Source organism: Pan paniscus, chromosome 2, assembly GCF_029289425.2.
Source record: "Pan paniscus chromosome 2, NHGRI_mPanPan1-v2.0_pri, whole genome shotgun sequence".
Classification (NCBI taxonomy): domain Eukaryota; kingdom Metazoa; phylum Chordata; class Mammalia; order Primates; family Hominidae; genus Pan; species Pan paniscus.
The window spans coordinates 132418727-132446058 of record NC_085926.1 but is presented as its reverse complement, the minus strand read 5'-3'; the positions used below and the strand labels follow the sequence as shown (position 1 = coordinate 132446058).

The window sequence follows — 27332 nt, the reverse complement described above, 5'->3', positions numbered from 1 at the left end:
ATCACAAATGGATAACTGAATTTCATTAAACTCTTTTCCCGGATTGAGATAACTATGGTGTTTTTTCCTCTGATAATATGATGAATTATGTTGATTTATGAATGTTGAAACAACCCAGAATGCCTAGAATAAACCTAAGTTAGTATGTAATATCTTTTCTAAATATTGCTGGATTTAGTTTGTTAATATTTTGACTAACAGTTTTATATTAACATTCACATAAGACTGGCCTGTAATTTTCCTTAACTGCTACATCCTTGTTAAGTTTTGAAATAAAGATTATGATGCTTCATAAAAGGAGTTAGGAAAATCTTATCTTTTCTTCTGTTCTCTGGAATATTTTATATAAAATTCATGTTACTTATTTCTTAAAATGTCTGGTAGAATTCACCAATGAAGTCTACTGGGCCCAAGAGATTTATCTATGAGCAGGTTTTTCAATAACACATTCAATTTAGCCGGGCGTGGTGGCTCACGCCTGTAATCCCAGCACTTTGGGTGGCTGAGGCGGGCAGATCACCTGAGGTCAGAAGTTTGAGACCAGCCTGACCAACATGGTGAAACCCCATTTCTACTTAAGAAAAAAAAAAAAGCAAAAATTAGCTGGGCATGGTGGTGCGCACCTGCATACCCAGCTACTCGAGAGGCTGAGGCAGGAGAATCGCTTGAACCCAGGAGGCAGAGGTTGCAGTGAGCTGAGATCACGCAACTGCACTTCTGCCTGGGCGACAGAGTGAGACTCCATCTCAAAAAAAAAAAAAAAATCAATTTAATAGGGTACTATTCACATGCTTCAACCTTTCTTGTATGCTGTGCTTTCCTAGGGATTTTTTATTACATCTAAATGTTTTACTGTGGCGGGGGGGTGGGTACATGGCCATTCATAGTATCTTTTTATAACCCCTTTACTATTCAGAGGCTCTATTATGGTTTCTCTTTTTAATTGCTAACATTAGTTATTTTCCCCCCTTTTTTCTTAATTAGTCTTGCCAAGGTTATCAATTTAATTAATTTTTTTCAAAGAGAATAGCTTTGTTCCTCCTCTTATACATTTGTTTCCTATTTTATTAGTTTCTGTTCTTTATTACATCTTTTCTTTCTCTTTTCTTTGGTTTTAATTTGCTGGGGTTTTTGGTTTTTCTTGAAATGGCTACTTAGATCACTTTCAGCCTTTCTAATATATATAATTTTAGCTGTATATAAAATGTAGCTATATGTACACACACATAGCTAACATTCTAGGCACCACATTAGCTGCATTCCACAAGTTTTGATACATACCATATTCATTATCATTCAGTCCAAAATATTTTCTAATTTTCATTTTGATTTCTTTTGATTCATGGGTTATTTAGAAGTGTATTGCTTAATTTCCAAGCTTTTGAGGATTTTTCTGGATGTCTTTCATTGTTCTGAGTTCTAGATTAAATCCACGTTGGTCAAAAAACATGATTCTAATCTGAGACATGCTTTATGGCAGTAGTGGTAAATGGTCCATATTCACTTGGATGTGTATTCAGCAGTTATTAGGTACAATGTTCTATTTAGATTAATTAGGTCAAGTTTGTTAACTAGGTTAAGTTTGTTAATCTTGATCAAATCTTCACCTGAACTGAGGTTTTCTCTGCTTGTTGTATTAATTGAGAGCTACTTGTTAAGTCTTCCATGATTACCATGTACTTAATTTTTCCCTTGATTCTGCCCATTTTTCTTTGTATATTTTAAGGCTACATTATTAAGTATTTATAGAATTGAATTATTAAAGCAACCTGGTTAACTGATCCATTCATAATTTTTAAGTGTCCCTAGATCTTTAGTATTGCTTCTGGCTTTGATGTTTACTTTGTCTCATGCCAATACAGTTACATCAGTTTTCTTTTGGAAGTTTTCTCATGTCATATCACTTCCAAGCTTTTACTTTCATTTTTAAAAAATGTCCTTCTTTTTACATTCTTCAAAATTTAGCAAGTTCTTTTCCCAACCTCTTGAGATGAATCAATACCTCAATGATTTTCAGCCCTTCCTCTTTTCTAATATATGCTCTTATGGCTATAAATGTCCCTCTGAGATATTTTATCTGCATTCTGTATGTCTGATGTTGTATTTTCATTTTGAATTCAAAGTATTTTCTAATTTCCATTGTGATTTCCTCACTGATCCATGAATTATTCAGAACTTCATGTCCTAATTTCCAAATGTATGCAGATTTTCAAGTTATCTTTTTCTAACTTATTTCCACTATGTTCAGAGACCATACCTGTGACGTCAAGCTTTTGAACTGTATCAAGATTTACTTTATGGCCCAGCATATGGTCAATTTTGGTAAGGGTATTTTTTGTGCTAATAAGAATGTGTACTCTGAAATTCTGTTGTATAATATTCTATATATAAAAATTAAGTCAAGTTTGCTGATCATGCTGTTCAAATCTATATTCTTTCTTATGTTTGTCTCTTATTCCATCAGTTACTAAGAAAAATGTGTTAAAATTCTCCCCTATGATTGTGGCTTCATCTGTTTTTTCCTAGTTCTGTCACTTTTCACATACAGATAAGAGAGAAAGAGGATTTTCTTTTAAAACTATTTAACTAGACACATTAGATACGCAGATATTTTCATCTTGGTTTGAGTCCCCCAGCAAAGTGTAGGCTGAGACATGGACTTCAGGGCAACTGGAGGTGACCCCAGAAAGCACAGTGAGGACACAGAGAGCAAGGCAGAGAAGGAAGGAAAGCTAATAAAGGACGTGCTATTGAGCATATTAAGCATATTACTGAAGTAAGCAGCTGGTGATGAATTCCACTGGGAATCCACTAAGGAACCAGATGGAATCTTTCAGAATCGTCTCTCTGAGGAATGGGAAGTTGGAGAATTCACCTAGTCCCTCCACTACTTGAACCTTGACCTAAGATCTAAGAGTATTAACTCCCCAACACTTCCAGATTTCATCTAAGCAGCTTTCCAAGGCCCCAGAGAGAGAAACAAAGTATGGGGTAAGGAAAGAGAGATCAGATTGTTACTGTGTCTGTGTAGAATGAAGTAGACATAAGAGACTCCATTTTGTTCTGTACTAAGAAAAATTCTTCTGCCTTGAGATGCTGTTACTCTGTAACCTTACCCCCAACCCTGTGCTCCCTGAAACATGTGCTGTGTCAACTCAGGGTTAAATGGATTAAGGGCTGTGCAAGATGTGCTTTGTTAAACAAATGCTTGAAGGTAGCATGCTCCTTAAGAGTCATCACCACTCCCTTATCTCAAGTACCCAGGGACACAAATGCCGCAGGGACCTCTGCTTAGGAAAGCCAGGTATTGTCCAAGGTTTCTCCCCATGTGATAGTCTGAAATACGGCCTCGGCCTCGTGGGAAGGGTAAGACCTGACCGTCCCCCAGCCCGACACCCGTAAAGGGTCTGTGCTGAGGAGGATTAGTAAAAGAGGAAGGAACACCTCTTTGCAGTTGAGACAAGAAGAAGGCATCTGTCTCCTGCCCATCCCTGGACAATGGAATGTCTCGGTATAAAACCCGATTGTATGTTCCATCAACTGAGATAGGGGAAAACCGCCTTAGGGCTGGAGGTGGGACATGCAGGCAGCAACACTGCTCTTTAAGGCACTGAGATGTTTATGTGTATGCATATCTAAAGCACAGCACTTAATTCTTTACCTTGTTCATGATGCAGAGACCTTTGTTCACGTGTTTGTCTGTTGACCTTCTCTCCACTATTATCCTATGACCCTGCCACATCCCCCTCTCCGAGAAACACCCAAGAATGATCAATAAATACTAAGGGAACTCAGAGGCCAGCGGGATCCTCCATATGCTGAACGCCGGTCCCCTGGGCCCCCTTTTTTCTTTCTCTACACTTTGTGTCTCTTTCTTTTCCAAGTCTCTCGTTCCACCTAACGAGAAACACCCACAGGTGTGGAGCGGCAACCCACCCCTTCAAACAAAGTATACTACAAGCTTGTCCAACCTGTAAGCCACAGGCCATATGTGGCCCAATACAGCTTTGAAGGTAGCCCTACACAAATGTGTGAACTTTCTTAAAACATTACAAGATTTTTTTTTTTAAGCTTATCAGCCAGCATTGGTGTTAGTGTATTTTATGTGTGGCCCAAAACAATTCTTCTTCCAATCTGGCCCAGGGAAGCCAAAAGATTGGAAACCCCTGTTATAGTAGATGTTGGCAGTGCACAAGGACCTATATTTAATAGCTAAAAGGAAATCAGGAGGCAAAGAGGACATACTACAGGGCACAAAGAATGTCTACTAAAGTTACATATCCTGAAATTTCACATTTTCTCATTATGAAGTGTTTTTCTTCACCTTGAGTAATGCTTTTGGCTTCTGCTCCAATCATACTTTTTCTGATAAGAATATAGTTATACCATCTTTCTAGTCAAACTGTTTGCATGTTATATATTTTACCTTTTAATTTCAATGTTTTTATATTTCTATAAACATTAAATAATAATTGCATTTGTTTATCTGATCCAGTTGGACAGTTTTTCTTTTAATTAAGCCAGTTACTGCATTTACATTTAACAAACCTATTTTGATTTAAAGCTGTCATCTTGTTACATAATATTTGTACTTAAAAAGCTCTGTTCCTTTTTCTCTTCTTTTTTGCCTTCTTTGGGACTGATTACTTTTTTTATCATTCCATTTTTCTCTATTAGCATGGAAGATATTCTCTACTAATATATACTTTTAATGGTTCCCTCAAGATAAAAACATGGATTTGTGACTTAACAAGGTCTAATGTTAGCTATAAATACTTTAATTCCATTTATCCCAACCTGACTTAAATATAACACCATTGCCACCATAATTTTATATATACGTTAAACTCAAAAGGCAATTACCGTTAGCTGGGCACAGTGACATGCACCTGTAGTCCCAGGTACTTGGGAGGCTGAGGTAGGATTGCTTAAGCCCAGGAGTTCGAGTCCAGCCTGGGCAACATAGCAAAACTCCATCTACTATTGTTGTTTTATACAATCAATATTCATTTAGATTTACCCATACATTTACTACTGCTTTTCATTTCTTCCTGCAGCTCTGAGGGTCAATCTGGGATCACTGTCTTTCTACCTAAAGAACATTTTTTAATATTTCCTTAGTGCAGGTCTGCTTGTAACCAGTTCTCTCAATTTTTGTTCATCTGAAAATGTCTTTATTTTACCTTTATTCTGGATACAGAATTCTCGTTTGGTAGAGGAAAAAGTCATGTTCTTTCTTTGTAGACATTTTATTGTTTTCTGGCTTTCACTTTTTTGGCTGACAAGTCAACTGTTAAGAGCTATTTGTAGATAATCTTTTTTTTCTTTGATTGCTTTTCAGATTCTTCCCTTTGTCTTTAGTTTTCAACCATGGCAACTGTTTCTTTTTACTTATCTTGCTTGAGATTCTTGGACTTCTTAAATACATGACCTTCCTCACTTTTGGCAAAATCTCAGCCAGTATCTCTCCAAATATCTTTTGTGCCCATTCTCATTTTTTTCCTCCTTCAGGGATTCCAAAAACACTTATATTAGACTTTCTTGTTGTCTTCTCTTTCTCATATCCTTTCATCCATATTTTCTATCACTTTGCCTGTGCTTTATTCTAGACATTTTCTTCTGTCACATCATCTAGTTCACTAATTATCCCTTAATCTTTAAGACCTTAATTTCAGTCATTCTATTTTTCAATTCTAAAATTTCCACTCATTTTTTTTTACAGTTTTTAATTCTTTTTCGAAATGCTCAATCTTATCTTTTAGTGCCTTGAATGCAATAAACATTGTTATTGTAAACTGTGTGCATGATAATGACAAATATCTAGATTTATCATGGGTCTATTTCTATCTTCTGCTGCTTCTACTATTTTTCCTTTGTGTTGTCTTGTCTCCTGGTCTTTGTTGTCTCAGGTTATTTTCTGAGCAAGTACCAAGCATCATTTGCAAAATTATCTGAATAATCTGAAACCCAGAATGGTAATTTTTCCTTTGAAGAAAATTTACATTTGCTACTTCCAGGTTCCTGGAAGCCCTAGCACTTTGGAGATGCCTGGGGACAGTAGCACTCTTAAGTTTAACTTAAACTGATTTCAGGGATTTAGATGTTTGAAGCTGAGTGGTTTTTTCAAGAGGGCCTGTTCTGGTCCATCCTTACTCCTAGGGTGCAGCCTTTCAGGGTCTTTAGCCAAACTGAGGAGGCGTTCAGAGCCATCATGGACCCCTAGCCCCTTAAAGTTATCAAAAACACCACTCAACCTTTTATCCTCTCGGCTGCCTTCTTTACTTTCAGTTAATAATGGCCCCAAACCCTGGACACACCTCCCTGAACCTCTTGCCCAGCCCAGATCCCAGCCTGGTAATTGTTCACCATCCTGATAGCATTTTACTTCAAGCAAAATTTTTTTTAAATCTAACTTACCTATTTGTCCTCGGTGAGTGAACTGGCCCAAATTACCTAATCTGCCATTATCAAATATTAAAGTCTGAAATAATTCATATTTAACTGTAAACGTCCTGAGGGAAATTTACTTCTAAAGCTGATTTCTACAGCCAGTCAAACTTTCAATCAGGCCTGAAAATAGAATAAAGATTATTTTCAGATATACAAGATCTCAAAACTATGTTCTATCAAAATAGAAATGTAAACATATAAATATGATGACAGAGAATGCAAAGAAGCACAAATAGAGGAGCACAGAAAACCTCCAGAATAATGATGAAGGGAGTTCTCATGATGACAGCTATACACCTATCCTTGAAAGCAACCTATCCACAGTGGAGAATGGCAAGCTCCAGGAGAGATGTCTTCACAGGGAAAAGAAATGAAAGAAAAGAAAATGGACAGATTATTTGCCTTGTTTAAACACAATGGCAGAAGATTTACACCTGTGTCAGAGATTTCAGAAAGAATCAATGGTAGGTATGTTTAAAAAACCAAATGAAAGTGAGACAATTAGTAATTTCCAGGAAAACAAAAAAGCAGTACAAAAAACAAGTCTGCTTATAATTACACTACCTGACTCAACTGTGAATAATATTTACCATTTAATGATGTAAATACTGAATATTAATCTAACAAAAAATTAAGATATACACTCCTGGAAGGATGAGGGGATGATAATTGTATGTAAGAGAGCAAAACCCCATATCTTTCATAGTACCAAGTCATTAAACAGCTAAAACTATAAATGAAAATACAGCAGTAAAAAAGCTTCCTTGGAAACATAGGGAAAATGCCAAAAGAAAGAGTTAAAGGCTTGAAATTACTCCTCACAGAAGTAAGAATCCTAGGTTCAGAGGGGTGGGGAAGATTACTATTTTTTCTTATGAGCCTTGTAGAATCATTTTTCTTTTTATTTACTGTGACAAGTATAAATATAAAGTTGAAGAAAAGTTTAGGAACATTAAATGCTAATAATGATGGAAGTTACTTGTCCAAGGCCATTCAGCTGAAAAGAGGCAGGGCCAGGACTCCAAATTTCTTACTCATTTCATAAAGTCAACGTGCCCTGTAGGGAGCTAGAAGATAGTAACAGCAGGAATGTCCATTAAAACCAACCCAGTGCCAACACTGTAACCAGAAACACATAAAGCCTTAATTTACAAAACAAGTTGCTTATATTAGTGATCCACCAAGTATGATTTGCAGGTGGGCTGAAGTTATTCACAGACAGCAATCCAGCACAAGAAGCCTGAGGCAGAGTGTAAATCAAGTATGTCTTGAAACACACTGTTCAGTGTAACAGACATTCTTACAAGCAAAATTTTCTCAGCAAAAGATGGATATACACTGATTTTAGCTGTTAACAGTTTTAGCTGTTTAATGACTTGGTACTATGAAAGATGAGGGGTTTTGCTCTCTACAATGATTTACATTCTGGTGCAAGCTTTTAATCTCATCATGGACCTGTCATTTGATTAGCAGTGGTTTACACCCTAGGACTAAGTGCTTCTAGGTCTGTACCTTTCAAACAAGTAACAATGACTGATGTGGTGTGGCTGTGTCCCTACCCAAATCTCATGTTGAACTGTAGTCTTCAATGTTGGAGAAGGGGCCTGGTGGGAGGTGACTGGCTCATGGGGGCAGACTTCCCCCTTGCCATTCTTGTGATAGTGAATTCTCATGAGATCTGGTTGTTTAAAGGTATGTAGCACTTCCCCCTTTGCTCTGTCTCCTCCTCCGCCATGTGAAAATGTGCCTGCTTCCTCTTCACTTTCTGCCATGATTAAGTTTCCTGAGGCCTCACCAGCCATGCTTCCTGTACAGTCTGTGGAACTGTGAGTCAATTAAACCTCTTTTCTGCATAGCTTACCCTGTCTCAGGTAGTTCCTTATTGCAATGAGAGAATGAACTAATACAATGACAAAAACATAAAGCCCTATTTTCTAGTTCTTATTTCATATACTGCTCAAATTGGATTATGAATGTGTTATAACACATACTTGAAAGAAGTGTTTTGATTCTGGAAAAATTTCGTCAACCTCCACTTCTTTTCCGAGTATGGAGAAGTCAAAAAGGCAAAGAGTGGAAATCCACAGAGAAGTCAAGGGACGAGGATTAGCAAACTTCTAATTAACCAAGCACAATTGCTTTGCCAGGAACATCAGCAAAGGGGACCAAATGAAAAGGTGACAAAGTGCTCTGCCCAAAGAGGAAGGCAGAGTTCAGTGACAACAACCTAAAACCTCAGAAGAAGATACCAATCCCTCCATTACCCTCTAAACTGCTACCCGTTAACCTGATTCGCCAGGACATTCTGTGTGCCTGGTGCCAACAATTAAAGCTGAGCACCAAAGGCCAGAAATTAGATGCACATAAGCACCCGTGTGCCTTCACCTACCCAAAACAAAAGGACATTCCTAGCACAGCAAAAGAGGCCAGAACTCAGAAATCATTACAAAAAAAAAATCAAAGGTGGACAAGGGGTAAACGTCCCTGAAAAGTTCTGAGGAGACATCCTCCTGAGATGGCTCTTCCCTCTTGGGGGGGGTGCTGCCTGCCTTGGAAGAGTCTGCTGCTCTCCTTGAAGGAGTTAATACAGCTGTAAGAAAACTTCTACCCCAGGTGCTTTGCTGGCCTCCAGGGCCAGAACTGCAGCCAGGGTGGGACACCAGAGGCAGAGGAATCTCCACAAGAGAAGACCATGGGAGAAGTCTCCCTGCAGATACAGATGGTTGGGTTCACCTCCAGTTTCACGCTAGACAAGCCTGGGCTCCAGAAATGCAAGAAGGGAGAGTAAGTGCACTCTTCTTGCTTCCCGCCTCCCAATTTCCCACCCCTGCACCTTGAAGACAGTAAGTTGTGCCCCAAATGTGTTCACAGGTACAAGGTCTTAATAAAAAGCATCCAGTGGGAATAAAATACCAGAAAAAAGGCACATATATGGTAATTAATAGTAGAAAGGCTCAACAGTCGATTCCATGGTGGTGTTGCTGATAGGTGAACTCCGGTTCTCTCCATACCTGCTTACCAGTCCATGCAGACTGGTGGATTGCAGGTGTTAGACTATGACATGCAGCAGTGCCTGCTGCTTCACTGGCTGAGATATAGACTCTAATTTTAAAAATGATAAAACATTTCACAAATTACCATTAATTCTAGTTAATACATAGAAAAAGTCATTTATAGTACGCTTCTAAAATGGAAATGACTTCAACAGCTACAGCTCTTTTAAGTGAAAATTTCTTCAGCTGAGCACTAAGAAAACAGTGGTTTGCTCCTGTGCTCAATTTCCCTCCCTAGCATACTGACAACTTTAGGAGATGCTCCATTCTGATTGTAAATTTCACAAAATGTAAAGTATTTTAAGGCAGAGAAAGGCTGTTAATTCTCTCCCTCTCCAAAACACATGATTTTTAATATTCAAAACAATATTTGTTTTCTTAATAACCTGAGACTTCTATAGTTTGATTCTAGGATAGAAACACAAGGCACTTTGTATTATTTCCACCTATAATTGCTTTGTGTATTTCTGCTGTTTAAAATGTTTAAGGTTGCTCCCTACTCATAAATACATATTAGATTTATATATACTCAAAACCTGTTGGTGGTACAGGTTGGACCATTTGTTTTCAAAATGACATTATTTAGGTATGATTGACATACAAAAAGCTGCACATATTTAATGTATCCAATTGAGTTTAACTTTTAATTTTCTGTGTATTTCCTAAATTTATAGTCCTGTGTGTCTTGGAACAGATCTGTTTTTTTACTTCTCCTGTGTTTTAATGGCAGTCTCCAATATTGTCTTATTATTACAAGTAGGGGATCTGCTTTGCTCCTTTAATGAAGATATAAAAAATAATGCACTGGAAAGAGTGGTAGAACTGGAAAATTTGTAACCATCATGATTACTTAATAGGTTTGGGAAAGAATCGTCAAAAATGTTAAAGCAAGAGAAGAAAGTTTGTTGACAAGTGATATGGTTTGGGTCTGTGTCCCTGCTCAAATCTCATGTGGAACTATAATCCCCAATGTTAGAAGTGGGGCCTAGTGGGAGGTGACTGGATCATGGGGGCAGATTTCCCCACTAGTGCTGTTTTCGTTGTAGTGAGTTTTCCTGAGATCTGGTTGTTTAGAAGTGTGTAGCACCTCCCACTTCACTCTCTCTCTCCTGCTCCACCATGTGAAGATAGGCCTGCTTTCCCTTTGCCTTCCGCCATAACTGAAAGTTTCCTGGGGCCTCCCCTGAAGCAACTATGTTTCTACAGAACTGTGAGCCAATTAAACCTCTTTCCTTTATAAATTACCCAGCCTCAGATTTCTTTATCACAATGTGAGAACAGACTAACACAAGAAGCAAAATATTTTCATGATCTCATAGTGTTGTTCCTTCCTGCCCTTCATTGGTTGTTGGTGGTCATAATTTTTCAGCACAATAATAGGAAACACATTTGTTCCTTAAAAAAAAAGCAAGAAAGAAGTGTTGTAATACAACACAATCTCATACACAAATTCTATGGAATAGATTCCCATTACTAGATTATCTTCAGAAACCTACTTCTAGAAACTTAATCAACTTTCAGCAGCCCAATCAATGAAGTAGCAAATTAACCAGAGAGCTGTAATTCTAAATTTCTTGTATGTCCCCAGGCCAAACTTAACATCTTCATATCCTTACCATGGAATCTATCCATTTAATCCCTTAAATCTCTCTTAATTTCTCTTTGAGAGAAATTTTGATGTCAAGGGCATTAAGTAACGGCAACAATGCCCGTGACATCAAAACTAAGCCACAGGAAAAAGTTCAAATTTAGCATTACAGTGACTAAATATTATCATAATCACACACAATTCTTTAATGAGTTTCTAACAAAATAAACAATCTATTTATCAACCAGAAAACCACTTTCATTTCAACTTGCTAAACAGAATTTTGTTTTGCCCTAGGAGAAACAAAATGCTAGCTAAGTAGCCTACCATAAAAGGAACATTGACCCTGCCTAAATTATGATTTTTAAAAAATCAAACAAGATTACCATTCACTGTACTTTTGCATCACCTTCTGTATTTTTGCATGGTGTGTAATTTTAAAATATATTCTCAAAGTTTTACTCAAATTTTAAATTAATTGCAATTTAGCAAACAGCATTAGCAGAAAACTTGGATCCAGCCAGTGTTACCATGTACTACTTTGACCCAAGTTGCAAATGGCCAACCAAGGAGAAATTTTCTGGGTAAGCATAACAACATTTTTAACAAGTCAAACTCTTCCTTTGTTACGAGAAACATTTCTAAACTATTCTTGGTAAGTTTTCTCAACAAAATCACAATCTCAGTGTGTACCACTCACAGAAGTGTACCTGAATAAGCTGATGACAGCCTTAATGAATGGTGACCCTACTGGTAGAAAAGGTCTTCAGAGTGAGAAATGGGACCAGTGCTCCCCTATAACTCTAACTCTTCCAATCCTTCTGAGATTGACATTCATACCAAAAATTAACAGGCAACTCTCACACATAAATGCTTTCTACTTCCCTTCCAATATTCTGTGTACTTCCTCCTAATTTACCAGCTAAATTTATGAGAAGGCAACCAGCAAATATTATTAAACTTTTCCCCCAAATTACCAATATCAATGAGTGGTGGGACTGCAAGTAATTTTTATTTTCTTCTTTTCTTTCTTCTCCCCTAATTTTCAACATGGTAAACGTGTTTTGTTTTTTTTTTAAAGATTCTCTTAATTTTGTTTTAAATCTAACCAAAAGAGGCAAATTCTTTAATCTGGAACTTGTTTTGTAATACCAGCCATACACAGTGAAGCCAAAAGCAATTTCCATGAAACTCAGTGAATGTTAATATAAACATGTAATATGATGAAGGTTAAACAAACAATGTGTGGTACCCTTTTACATTTTCTTAAAGAAGTTATGTATATATTATATGTAACCAAGGTAAAATGATCCTTGAAGTAAATGATAACATTCTTATACATTTTCACAATGAATTTTTCTTCTAAAATAAAACAGCAGAATTATAATAAAAAACAATAAAGAAACTAACTTGGTATACAAATTCTTTCTTCAACAAATACTTAAGAAACACATTTAATATAAAAGACAAAATAAAAATATCAAAAAGAAGAACAAATAAATTGCTTTACCTCTTTATGTGTCACATCCAACTGACTCCTAAGACTCTTAAGTTCCTGTTCACGGATTTTCAAGCAAGTTTCTAGAGCATGTGTACGTCCTTCCCATTCAGATTTTTTATGAGCCACCATTATGTCAATCTGTTTCATGAGCTCCTGTAGTTCTGCTTCACAAGATGTCAAAAATCCCCTATAAAGAACAGATCATTAAAAAAACAGAAGATATGTTCAAGTGGCTTTTCATCTTTTTCATGTAAAAATATAGCAGATGTAAATCTACCTGAAGTAAATAATTAAATGACATTAATGTCAATTAATAAATTACCAGAAGCAAAGAATAGGATTGCTGAGCTTTTGCTTTTTTTTTTTTTTTTTTTTTGAGATGGAGTTTCATTCTTGTTGCCCAGGCTGGAGTGCAGTGGCACGATCATGGCTCACTGCAACCTCCACGTCTCGGGTTCAAGCAATTCTCCTGCCTCAGCCTCCCGAGTAGCTGGGATTACAGGCATGCACCACCATGCCCGGCTAATTTTTATTTTTAGTAGAGATGGGGTTTTGCCATGTAGGCCAGGCTGGTTTTGAACTCCTGACCTCAGGTGATCTGCCCAGCCTCAGCCTCCCAAAGTGCTGGGATTACAGGTGTGAGCCACCGTGCCCGGCCTGAGCTTTTACTTTTAATGCTCATATTAAGATGATTACTTATTCCACAGAATATCTTATCTTCCTCTCATAGCCAACCTAAAGCCCAAGTTGTTTGGTTAAGCACAAGATTGATGTTTTAAGTCTGGTTTGTGGAGCCAGGCTGCTACAGCCAACAAGCGCCTCTGTAACATATTAGGGAAGCTTTCAGGAAGGATCCAGACAAGCCTATACATCACATTTTCATCTAGCTAAAGGAAAAAGCCTTGGAAGAAAGCAGACTATCATGCAGGAAAGTGATAATACAATTGTAAGAGCTGCTTCAAGAAATTCATCCTTCAGCCAGATTTATTTCAACTATTTCTGCCCACCTTTCTGTCAGAAACTTACTGTAGTGTACTGTACTATTGTAAACCTACTGATGTCCTGGCATTTCAGGAGATGCCAGATATTGCTGAGAAACAGAAGTGGACACAGATATATTAGATTCAAAGAGGTTTCCAGAAATGGCCACAAGACAGCTCTCAGTAAGGCTTAAATACTTTCAAAAAGCACCTGTTCTTAGTGTGACAGAACCTTTGTACTTTTGCTTCTTAAGAGTAGAAAACTCAAGATAGGATGTAGGCAAACAACTAGCTTCACACTGCTGTGATGAGGCAAACAACCCAAAAAAAGTCCCCCCAAAATGCTGTGACCATGACATGGATCAACTTAGCTTTTGCTCAACACTTTTGCTTCTGTACCCAAAGCACAATATGGTCAGAGGCACAACTCAGATAAGCTTTTTAAACTGCAGTAAGAAGCTTAAGGTTAAAAGAAAACTTACTGCTGGGAGTCCACACACACCACTTAGGGACCTGAGGACAGGCCTGCTGTGCCCATCACTACTACCAGACACATTGTCTGAGGCACTGGTGATCAGCCTAGCCCCTCCTGCCACCACTAGGTGACTTGGAATCAACCTACCTTGATCACTGCCAGCACCTATGCACATCATCCAGGGACCTTGGAGAGGCCTGCCTCACCCACTACTGCCACCACTGGTGCCTGTGCATGTCACCCAGGGGCCTGGGGATTGATCTGCCCTGCCTGCTACTATCAGTGCCTGTGCATGCCATCTGGGAGCCTGAGGACAAGCCCATCCTGCCTGCCACTGGCATCACTGTCTGGTACATGATGACCAGTCTGCCTGGTGTCCCTATCCCAGCAGAGCCTTGCTATAGCCTCCACTGACAATCACAGTCCAAGTCACTGAAAAACTCACAGAAACCACTGATACTGATTATGGCTGGAAAAATCATAGAAACTCCACTCTTGCACCCACTGAGAATCAAATCAAAAGCACCCTACCCAACCAACACTATAGATACACCTATATGAAAAAAATTTTCCCTATGAAAGCCAATCCATATAATTGGAAGAAGTGACTATTATACCAGATACACAGAAATCAACATAAGGACACAAGAAAAATGAAAAAGGAAAGAAAAATGACACCTCAAAGGAACACAATAATTCTCTGGTAACAGATCCCAAAGAAAAGGAAATGTATGAAATGCCTATAAAAGAATTCAAAATAATGTTATTAAATAAACTCAGTGAGATAGAAGAAAACACAGATAATAAAAACAAATCGGGAAAACAATTTATGTTCTGAAAGAGAAATTCAACAGAGATGGATATCATTAAAAAGAGCCAAACAGAAATCCTGAAACTGAAGAATTCAATAAATGAAATTTAAAAATGCAATTGAGTTTCAACAACAGAGTAGAACAAGTACAAGAATTTCTGAACTTGAAGATGGACCTTTTGAAATAACCCCATGAGACAACAACAAAAACAACAAAAGAATAAAGAATAAAAAAGAAAAAAGAAAGCCTACATGGCATATGGGAGACCATAAAGTGATCAAATATCCAAATTCTTGCTATTCCAGAAAGAGAAAAGATGGGCATAGGTACAGAAAACCAATTTAACAAAATAATAGCTGAAAACTTCCCAATTCTTGCAAAAGATATAGATATCCAAATAAAGGAAGCTCAAATATCCCCAAATAGATTCAACCTAAAAAGGTCTTCTCTAAGGCACATTATAGTCAAACTGTCAAAAGTCAAAGACAAAGAACTCTGAAACAGCAAGAGAAAAATGTCAGATGTTCCGTGAGTTCCTCACATATAAGGATATTGCCATCAGACTAACAGCAGATTTCTCAGCAGAAACCTTACAGACCAGGAGAGAATGAGGTGATATATTCAAAGTGTTAAAAGAAAACAAACAAAACTGGTGTCTAAGCATACTATACCCAACAAAGTCATCCTTCAAAAATGAAGGAGAAATAAAGTTTTTCCCAGACAAGCAAAAACTGAGATAATTCATCATCACTAGACCAGCCCTACAAAAAATGCATATGGGATTCCTACATCATGAGGCAAAAGGATGATATCTACTATCGTGAAAACACACAAAAAGTATAAGACTCACTGGTGGAGCAGAAACACAAATGAGAAAGAGAAAGGCATCAAACATTATCACTAAAAAAAAAAAAAAAGAGAGAGAGACCAAATTACACAGGTAAACAATAAAGGAAGAAGAAAGGAACAAAGGATATACAAGACCACCAGAAAGCAATTAACAAAACGACAAGAGTTAAGTCCTCACCTATCTATAACAACCCTGAATGTAAACGGTTTAAATTCCCCAATTAAAAGATATAGAATGGCTGAATATCTATAAAAAGCAAGACCTAACTTTGTACTACCTAAAAGAAGCTCACTTCATCCGTAAAGACACGCATAAACTGAAAATGAAGAGATGGGAAAAAATATCCTACACAAATGGAAACCAAAAGCATGCAGGAGTAGTTATTCCTATATCAGACAAAATAGACTTTAAGTCATATAAACATAAAAACTGACAAAGAAGGTCATTATATAATGAAAAGGGATCAATTCAGCAACAAGATATTACAGCTGTAAATATACATACGTCCAACGCCAGAGCACACAGACATATGAAGCAAATATTATTAGAGCTAAAGAGAGACAGACTCCAATACAATAATAATTGGGGACTTCGGTACCCCACTTTGAGCACTGGACAAGTGATTTAGACAGAAAATCAACAAAGAAACATCCAGTTTGTTCTACACTACAGATCAAAGAGACCTAAAGACATTTATAGAACATTTCATCTAACAGCTGCAGAATACACATTCTTTAGCACACAGAACATTCTCCAGGATAGACCATATGTTAGGCCACAAAACAAGTTTCAACAAATTTTTTAAAATCAAAATCATATCAAGTATCTTAGACCACAATGGAAAAAAACTAAAAATCAACATTAAGAGAAACTTTGGAAACTGTACAAATACATGGAAATTAAGCAACATGCTCCTGAATGACCACTGGGTCAGTGAAGAAATTAAAAAAGAAATGCAAAAATGTCTTGAAACAAATGAAAATGAAAATACAACATACCAAAACCTATGGGATACAGCAAAGGCAGTGCTAAGAGGGGTGTTTATAGCAATAGATGCCTACATCAAAACAGCACAAAGACAAAAAAAAAAAAAGATTGAAATCACACCAAGCATCTTCTCAGACCACAGTGCAATAAAAATAAGAACACCAGGAGGAATTCTCAAAACCACAAAATTACATGGAAACTAAACAACTTGCTCTTGAATGGCTTTTGGGTAAACAAAGGCAGATATCAAAAAATTCTTTGCCGTGTTAAGAGGAAAGTTTACAGCTCTAAACACCTACATTAAGATCTCAAGTTAACAACCTAAAACAATGTAATGTCACACCTAAAGGAACTAGAAAAATAAGAACTAAACCCAAAGCCAGCAGAAAAAAAGAAGTAACTAAAATCAGAGCAGAAATAAACAAAATTGAGACCAAAACAAATGAAATAAACAGTTGATAACAAGATTGATAGACTGCTAGCTAAATCACCAAAAAAAAGGAAGATCCAAATAAGTACAATCAGAAATGACAAAGGTGACATTACAACCAATCCCACAGAAGTACAAAAGATCCTCACAGACTACTATGAACATCTGTATGCACACAGGCTAGAAAATCTAGAGGAAATGGAAAAATTCCTGGAAACACACAACCTCCCAGAATTGAACCAGGAAGAAAGAGAAATCCTCGATAGATTAATAATGAGTTATAAAATTAAATCAGTAATAAAAAGCCTACCAACCAAAGAAGCCCCAGACCAGATGGATTCACAGCCAAATTCTACCAGACATATAAATAAGAGGTAGTACCACTACTGAAACTATTCCAAAACATTGAGGAGGAGGGATCCGTCTCTAACTCATTCTATGAAACCAACATCACCCTGATACCAAAATCTGGCAAAGATAAAACAAAAAAAAAGAAAACTACAGACCAATATCCCTAATGAACATAGATGCAAAAATCCTCAACAAAATACAAAATGAATCCAGCAGCACATCAAAAAGATAATCCATCACAATCAAGTGGGCTTTATTCCTGGGATGCAAGGATGGTTCAACATAGGCAAAAATCAACAAATGTGATTCATCACATAAACAGAATTAAAAACAAAAACCATATGATCACCTCAATAGACGCAGAAAAAGCATTCAATAAAACTTAATATCCTTTCATGTTAAAAGCCCTCAACAAACTAGGCATCGAAGGAACCAACCTCAAAATAGTAAGAGCCATCTATGACAAACCCACAGCCAATATCATACTGAATAGGCAAAAGTTAAAAGCATTCCCCTTGACACCTGGAACATGACAAGGATGTCCTCTCTTGCCACTCCTACTCAACCTAGTACTTGATGTCCTAGCCAGAGCAACCAGGCAAGAGAAAGAAATAAAAGGTATTCAAATAGGAAAAGAAAAAGTCAAATTATCTATCTTTGCTGATGATATGATTTTTTACCTAGAAAACCCTAAAGATTTACCAAAATGTTCCTAGACCTGATAAACAAGCTTCGGTAAAGTTTCAGAATACAAAATCAATGTATAAAAATGAGCAGCATTTCTATACATCAATAACGTCCAAGCTGAGTACTGAATCAAGAACACAATCCCATTTACAATAGCCACACATTAAAAAAAAAAAAAATCTAAGAATGCATCTAACTACAGAGGTGAAAAACCTCTACAAAAAGAATTACAAAACACTGCTGAAAGAAATCACAGATGACATAAACAAATGGAAAAACATTCCATGCTCATGGATTGGAAGAATTTATACAGTTAAAACGGCCGTCCTGCCCAAAGCAACCTATAGATTCAATACAATTCCTATCAAATTACTGTCATTCTTCATAGAATTAGAAAAAAACTATTTTAAAATTCATATGGAACCAAAAAAGAGCCCAAATAGCCAAAGCAACCCTATGCAAGAAGAACAAAGCTAGAGGCATCATATTGCCTTGCTTTACACTACAATACTATAGTAACCAAAACAGCATGATACTGGTACAAAAATGGACACATAGACCAATGGAACAAAACAGAGAACCAGAAATAAAGCTACACACTTACAATGAACTGATCTTCAACAAAGCTGACAAAAACAAACAATGGAGAAAGGATACTCTGTTCAATAAATGGTGCTGGGAAAACTGGCTACTTGTATGAAGAATGAAACTCAACCCCTACACTTCCTCACCATATGCAAAAATTAATTCAAGATGGATTAGATTTAAATGTAAGATCTCAAACTATAAGAATCCTAGGAGAAAAATCTAGGAAATAATCTTCTGGACACTGGCCTAGGCAGAGAATTTATGACTCAAAAAGATATGTCCTCAAAAGCAAATGCAATAAAAACAAAAATTGACAATTGGGACCTAACTAAGGAGCTTTTGCACAGAAAAAAAAACTACCGACAGAGTGAACTGACAACTTACAGAATGAGAGAACGTATTTGCAAACCATGCATCCAACAAAGGGCTAATATCCATAAACTACAAGGAACTTGAAAAATGTTCAACATCACTAATCATCAGAGAAATGCAAATCAAAACCAAAATGAGATACCACCTCATACCAGTCAGAATGGCTATTATTAAAAAGTCAAAAAATAACAGATGTTGGTGAGGCGGTGGAGAAAAGGCAACACCGTTGGTGGAAATGTAAATTAGTAACCCCTGTAGAAAGCAGTTTGGAGATTTCTCAAATAACTAAAAATAGAATGAGACTACCAATCGATTCAGCAATTCCATTACTAGGTATATACTCGAAGGAAAATAAATAATTCTACCAAAAAGACACATGCGCTCACATGTTCATCGCAACACCAATCACAATAGCAGACATGAAACCAACCTATGTACCCATTGATGGTGGATTGGATAAAGAAAATGTGGTACATATACACCATGGAATACTACACAGCCATAAAAGAAAAACAAAATGTTCTTTGCAGCAATGTGGATGCAGCTGCCGGCTATTATCCTAAGCAAATTAACACAGAAGCAGAGAACCAAATACTGCATGTTTTCATTTACAAGTGGAAGCTAAACATTGAGTACGCACAGACATCAAGATGGGAATAATAAGCCAGGCATGGTGGCTCACACCTGTAATCCCAGCACTTTGGGAGGCTGAGGCGGGGGGATCACTTGAGATCAGGAGTTCGAGACCAGCCTGGCCAACATGGCAAAATCCCATCTCTACCAAAAATACAAAAAAAATTAGCTGGGCATGGTGGTGTGTGCCTGTAATCCCAGCTACTTGCAAGGCTGAGACAGGAGACTCACTTGAACCCAGAAGACAGAGGTTGCAGTGAGCCAAGATCATGCTACTGCACTCCAGCCTGGGCAACAGAGCGAGACTCCATCTCAAAAAAAAAAAAGATGAAGATGGGAACAACAGACACTGGAGACTCCAAAAGAAGGCAAGGGCAGAGGGTGGGCAAAGGCTGAAAAACTATCTATTGTGTACTATGTTCATTATTTGGGTGATAGGATACATACAAGCCCAAGCTTCAGCATCACACAATACACCCATGTAACAAACCAGCACATGTACCCCTGAATCTAAAAAATAAAAACAGTACAAAGACTTCAAATAAACAACCTAATGATGCACTTCGAGTAGCAAAGCAAGAACAAACAAAACCCAATTAGCAGAAGGAAAAAAATAACAAAGATCAGATCAGAAATAAACAAAATAGAGACTAAAAAACAATACAAAGAATCAATGAAACAAAAAGTTGGTTTTTTAAAAAGACAAAATCGATAAACCATTAGCTAGACTAACCAAGAAAAAAGAGAAGACCCAAATAAATAAAATCAGAAACAGAAAAGGCAATATTACAACTGATAACCACAGAAATACAAAGGGTCATTAGAGATTATTACAAACAATTATATGCTAACAAATAGGAACACCTAGAAGAAATAAATTCCTGGACACACATAACCTACCAAGATTGAACTCGGAAGAATTAGAAAACCTGAAAAGACCAATAATGAGTAACATGACTGAACCAGGAATAAAAAGTCTCCCAAGAGAGAAAAGCCCAGGACCTGATGGCATTACTGCTCAATTCTACCAACTTCATAAAGAAGAACATCAATTCTTCTCAAAGTATTCCAAAAAAATTGAAGGCGAGAAAAATTTTCCTAACTCATTCTACAAGGCCACCTTTACTCTGATGACAAAAGCAGACAAGGACACAACAAAAGAAGACAACTACACGCCAATATCCCTGATGAACACAGATGCAAAAATCCTCAACAAAATACTAGCCAACCAAATCCAACAACAGAACAGAAAGATAATACAGCATGATCAAGTGGGATTTATCCCAGGTATGCAACATATACAAATCAATAAAAGTGATACATCACATCAACAGAATGAAAGACAAAAACCATATGATCATCTCAACAGATACAGGAAAAGCACTTGATAAAATTCAACATCTCTCCATGATAAAAACTCTCAAGCATAGAAGGAACATACCTCAACATAATAAAGGCCATATAAGACAACTCCCCAGGTATCATTATACTGGATGGGGAAAAGCTGAAAGCCCTTCCTCTAAGAACCTGAACACAACAAGGATGCCCACTTCCACCACTCCCATTCAACACATAACTGAAAGTCCTAGTCAGAGCAATCAGGCAAGAAAAAGAAATAGAGGCATCCAAATTGGAAAGGAGGAAGTCAAATTGTTGCTCTTTGTGTACAACATAATCTGACATACAGAAAAACCTAAAGACTCCACCAAAAAAGTCTTAGAACTGATAAAGAAATTCAGTAAAGTTGAAGAATACAAAATCAACATACAAAAATCAGTAATGTTTCTATACACCAATAATGAACTAGCTGAAAGAGAAATCAAAAAAGCAATCCCATTTACAATAGCTACCAGAAAAAAAAAATACCTAGGATTAAATTTAACCAAGGACATAAAAGACCTCTACAAAGAAAACTATGAAACACTAATGAAAGAAATTGAAGATACAAACAAACGAAAAGACATTCATGCCCATGGGTCAGAAGAATTAATATATTCAAATGATTATATCCAAATCTATCTACAGATTCAATGCAATCTCTATCAAAATACCTATGACATGCTTCACAGAAATAGAAAAAATAATACTAAAATTCACACTGAACCATAAAAGGCCCTGAATAGCCAAAGGAATCTTGATCAAAAGGAACAAAACTGGAGGTATCACACTACCTGACTTCAAAATATACTACCAAGCTATAATAACCAAAATAGCATGGTATTAGTATAAAAGCAGACACATACACCAACGGAACAGAATAGACAACCCAGAAATTGTATTTACAGCCAACTGATTTTCAACAAAGGTGCCAATAACATACAATGGGAAAAGGATGCCCTATTCAATAAATGGTGCTGGAAAAAACTGATAGTCACATGCAGAAAAATGAAACTAGACCCCTATCTCTCACCATATTAAAAAAAAATCAACTCAAAATGGACTAAAGACTTAAATGTAAGACCCAAAACTATAAAACTACTAGAAGAAAACATAGGGATTGGGTACAGTGGCTGATGCCTGTGATCCCAACTACTCAGGAGGCTGAGGCAGGAGGATCACTTGAGGCCAGGAGTTCAAGAACTGCTTGAGCAACACAATGAGATCTCATCTCTTAAAAAAAAAACCTTCTTAAATTAGCCAGATGACATGCCTATGGTCCCAGATACTTGGGACACTGAAGCAGGCGGATCACTTGAACCCAGGAGTTTGAGGCTACAGTGAGCTACGACTGTGCTGCTGTACTCCAGCCTGCACAACAGAATGAGACGCCCGTCTCTAAAAAAACAAAAAGAAAATATAGAGGAAATGCTTCAGGACACTGGTCAAGGCAAAGATTTTATGGTTAAGACTTCAAAAGCACAGGCAACAAAAACAAAAACCGACAACTGGGACCTAGTTAAACTAAAAAGTTTTTGCACAGCAAAGGAAACAATAGAGTCAAAGACAACTTGTAGAATGGGAGAAAATATTTGCAAACTATTCATTCAACAAGGGACTAAACATCCAGAATATACAAGAAAAACAACTCAACAGCAAAAAAACAAAAAACCCTATTAAAATGTGGGCAAAGGATTTGAATAGACATTTCTCTAAAGAAGACATACAAATGGCCAAAAGGTGTATGAAAAAATGGTCGACACCACTAAATCACCAGGAAAATGCAAGTGAAAACCACAATGATTCATCTCACCCCAGTTAGAATGATTATCAAAAAGACAAAATATACCAAATGCTGGGGAGGATGTGGACAAAAGGGAACTCTCATATGCTGTTGGTGAGAATATAAAATTAGTATAGCCATTATGGAAAACTAAATGGAGTTTTCTAAAAAACTAAAAATAGAACTACCATATTGTATATAGCACCCTTAACATAAGTAACTCCATTTTAGAAAGAGACTGCATCTCACATTTCAAAAGACATCATGCCCACAGGGACCCGATGTTCACCTTATCAATAAAGACTGCACTCAATCAGATAATGACATAAACAGGCACAATATTTCACTAACAGTTATCACCAGAAGATTCTGTGGCCACAAAAAGGGCAAGACTTTACCAGCTCAAAACAGCTGTCTTGATAACAGCCTGTCTGGCTGTCACTTGTGATCAGCACCTGGCATCTGTCGCCAAATGCTCTTCCTTGCAAGATGTTGACAACCGTCCAGATCAGGCCAGAATACTCTCTTTGTCCAGTTGCTCTCTTTGGACTAGTTCTTTAGCCCCCCGTTTTTTTTTCTATCCTTTTCTCCTGTTAAATGTTACTTTGTTTGATGTGGAATGTTTACACTGTAACATTTACATATAGTAATTTAATACACCATTATGTATGGTTTGCAATACTGACTGACTTGTGGAGAGGCTTGAGCCTGTATGCCCATGGCTCTGACTATTGAGTGAACTGGTAGTACCAGGGGGAAATGCCTCCTTGGGAACTCCATGTAGCTTGTGGCTTTTATGACTGAAATAGCATCAGTGAAAGTTTGCTCTTGTAGAAAAGACACAAACATGTATGGACCTGGTTATGTCTGACTTTGCACCACTCACAACACATATGATCCAGAAAGCACACTATTGGGTAATCTATCCAAAGGAAAGGAAATCAGTATGTGAAAGGGATACTTGTACCCCCATGTTTATTGCAGCATTATTCACAATAACCAAGATATGGAATTGACTTGAGTGTCCAACAACAGATTAATGGATAAAGAAAATGTCAGAAATATATCCATCATGGAATACTATTCAGCCATAAAAAAGAATGAAGCCCTGTTATTTGCAGCAACATGGATAAAACTGGAGGTCGTTAAGTGAAATAATAGGCACAGAAAGACAAATATCTCATGTTCTCATTCATATGTGGGGTCTAAAAAAGTTCACCTCATGGAGGTAGAGAGTAGAACGATGGTTACCAGAGGCTGGGAAGGGGTTGGGGGTGAAGAATGTTTGGTTAATGGGTACAAACCATACAGTTAGGTAGAAGAGTAAGCTCTAGTGTTAAATAGCACAGTAAGGTGACTACTAAGTAACTATTATGTAACTAGTTAAGTAATTAGCACAGTCGGGTGACTAGCACAGTAAGGTTCCTTAAACTTTAACAATTTACTATATATTTCAAAGTAGCTAGAAGAATTGAAATGTTCCCAACACAAAAAATGATAAATGCTTGAGCTGACAGGTATACTAAATACTCTTATTTGATCATTACACATTATATGTATGTATCAAAGTATCACGTGAACCCTATAAATATGTAATTATGTATTAACCAAAAAAATTAATTTTAAAAAAAGCAAACTTACCCACCATGCCCTCGATTTTGTATTCCTTCTAACAAAGCCTCCATCACCAAATCCCCTTTGTTTTGGCAACTGACAAAGAAAAAAATATCAGTCATGAGACAATTCATTTCTTCAGTTCTAACATTCTAACTTACAACTTAAGAATGTGAATGAAAGCATACATAACAATGAAAAAATGCAGCACTTCTTAAGATGACTGTAGAAGCAGTCAAAGAACATCACTTCAGGAATACTAGGAACAAACTATTTCAGACTAAAACAGAGTAACTTAAAAATATCTGAATTGCGGTTGACACTCTCTCCGTGTAACTATCAAATATCTCATTGTTCTTTGCCTAATTCCTAATGTCGGGTGGGCGAGGGTGGAGGTGGGATCTCTCTAGCAGAGGGATACACAAACTCCCTTAACAAAATGAGAAAGAAATTGGGTTCACACATGTCAGAGGGAAAGTATAGCTTTTTAAAAATTAAAGAGATAGTATAAAAAATGCGAAGTGTACTGAGATTAAACTCTTTGGTCTATCATGGGAAAGCCTACTCACCCCTGAAGACAGGCTCATAGAGCTTCCTGCATGCAACATCCTCTCTCCACCGAAAGGCAGCCACAGGGCCCTCCCGCCTCTGCACTTCATTTGCTCCCAGTGCTTAATAGGTTCTTTCACAGGAGTTACACCACACTGGAAGTGAGTTTTTTACATACTATTTTTCCTTACTAGACTATTCATCCCTCCAGGGCAGAAACCCAATTTTATTCATCTCTGCAGCTGCAGAGCTCAATGTAGCATTTCAACATGGCACGTGGCAGATTCTTTTGGCTGAACTTAACTCCCCTCCCTCTTTTACCTACCCTCTCCCCCATGCAAACTGGTCACAGCTGGGGAACTACATGAAGGGTCTAGCAAAGAAAGAGGGGAAGGGAGATAGAAGACTGCCATATAAACAGCAAGATACAGTTGGGTGCGGTGGCTCACGCCTGTAATCCTAGAACTTGGGAGGCCGAGGGAGGCGGATCACCTGAGGTCAGGAGTTTGAGACCAGCCTGGCCAACATGGTAAAACTCCGCCTCTACCAAAAAAAAAAAAAAAAAATTAGCTGGGCATGGTGGCATGCACCTGTAGTTCCAGCCATGGGGAGGCTGAGGCAGGAAAATCGCTTGAAGTCGGGAGGCGGAGGTTGCAGTGATCGGAGATCACACCATTGCACTACAGCCTGGGCGGCAGAGAGAGATTTCATCTCAAATAAATAAATAAATAAATAAATAAAATAAAATAAAATAAAGGGTAAGATACACCATGAAGAAAGGTGACCGAAAGGAAAGAGGACCCTTAAACTCAGTAGTGTTGATTAATATGTGTATGCTTCTCGCCTTTTATAATAAATCTTCAAAATGTTCAATGTCAAACCACTTTTCATTCCAAAATGCTTTTTCCTTAAACCCTTAGACAATAACCAGACTGTGGTGTAGAGGTTCTGCCCCTGGGCTAATCCTCATCTAAAAATTATACTGCTGTAAGAAGTAGATTATTTTACTCAACACATAATTCAGTGTTGTACTAACAACTAGATATATAGTGATGAAAGATATGGCCCCTTTCAAGGTATTAATAGTCTAGTATGGGACAGAAAAAAATGAGCCAAAAAGGCTTTCCCAGTGTGATAAATATAGTGAGAGGCATGCCCAGGGTGTTCCAGAGACACAGAGGAGAATGAGAAGACTGGAAAATAGAACCACTGCACCTTATTTGCATCTATTTTTAAAGATATTAACAAACTGAGTATTAAATTATTTGTACACAAACGTGACAGGGAGGATTTTTTTTCTAGTTGGTTTATCCTACATATTACACCAAAATTGCAAAAATAAAAACCTAAAGAAAAAGGTTCCCATGTTTTACTCTACTTTCAAATCACAATACAGTCAAACTACAATGCAACCACGATTCCATGTTTTGGTCCACTCTAGGAGAACTGGGAGGCAGTACACGGTCCACACCACACTAGATGGAGACCCAGGATACAGTCCTACTCTGCAACTAACTAGCTTTATATTCTCGGACTTGTTTTAACATCTGCAAAATGAGGGGCATGAACAATATTCTCTAAGGTTTCTTCCAGCTTTTTCATGGGTTCTAACAGCCAATTAAATGTCCACTGTTAGTAGCATGCTCCTGACAACCATACACGGATACTTAACTAACATGTAGAAAAGTGCTATTCTTATTGACAGTGCTATCACGGTTATTCAAAATTATCATTAGTAAAATTATACTTATTTAGGTCATGTTATTCTTAAACATTAATATATTTAGTAATATACATTAATATATTTTCTATGACTTTAATAATATACTTATAATAGAAGTTAAGTTACTGCATGTTCAACAGCTGCCTTGTACACATTGTCTAAATCAATCTTCACAATACTCATAAAAGACAGATACTATTACTTTGAGAAAACAGGCTTAGAGAGTTAAATAACTTGACTATGATAAACTAAAAATTATAGTCCTGGATTCAACCTAGACAGTGTGGCAATCAATCGAGTCACAATCAATGTGCAACCTTTATATATTTTACAGTATTCTATATCTTAAAATATATCAGCCTATCTTTTGGCTTAACAGTGTCTTTGCAATAAAAAAAGAAATTAAACTGAAGTATGACATCACTACTGTGGCCACCAGGTGGCAGCAGCACAATAATGAAATAGTCACATAAGAAATATTGCTATTTTAGAAATCAAAATGGTCTAAGATAGAGATTCCTGTTTAAAA

At 37.1% G+C, this 27332-nt stretch overlaps 1 protein-coding gene and 1 pseudogene across 29 annotated transcripts in view; one reads left to right on the top strand and one right to left on the bottom strand.

The window, feature by feature from the left end:
* Positions 1-27332, bottom strand: part of CEP63 (centrosomal protein 63) — an 89231-nt gene that overhangs the window by 55118 nt on the left and 6781 nt on the right. For all 29 annotated transcript variants that reach the window (XM_008976081.6, XM_024928085.4, XM_008976084.6 and 26 more), the window contains 2 exons: positions 24559-24627; positions 12602-12779 (listed from right to left, as the gene is read on the bottom strand). In XM_008976081.6, the coding sequence (XP_008974329.2) occupies positions 12602-12779; positions 24559-24602 (222 nt within the window). In that variant the 5' untranslated portion in view covers positions 24603-24627. The remainder of the gene's footprint in view (positions 1-12601; positions 12780-24558; positions 24628-27332) is intronic.
* On the top strand, positions 2241-9358 carry LOC103786764 (developmental pluripotency-associated protein 4-like; annotated as a pseudogene).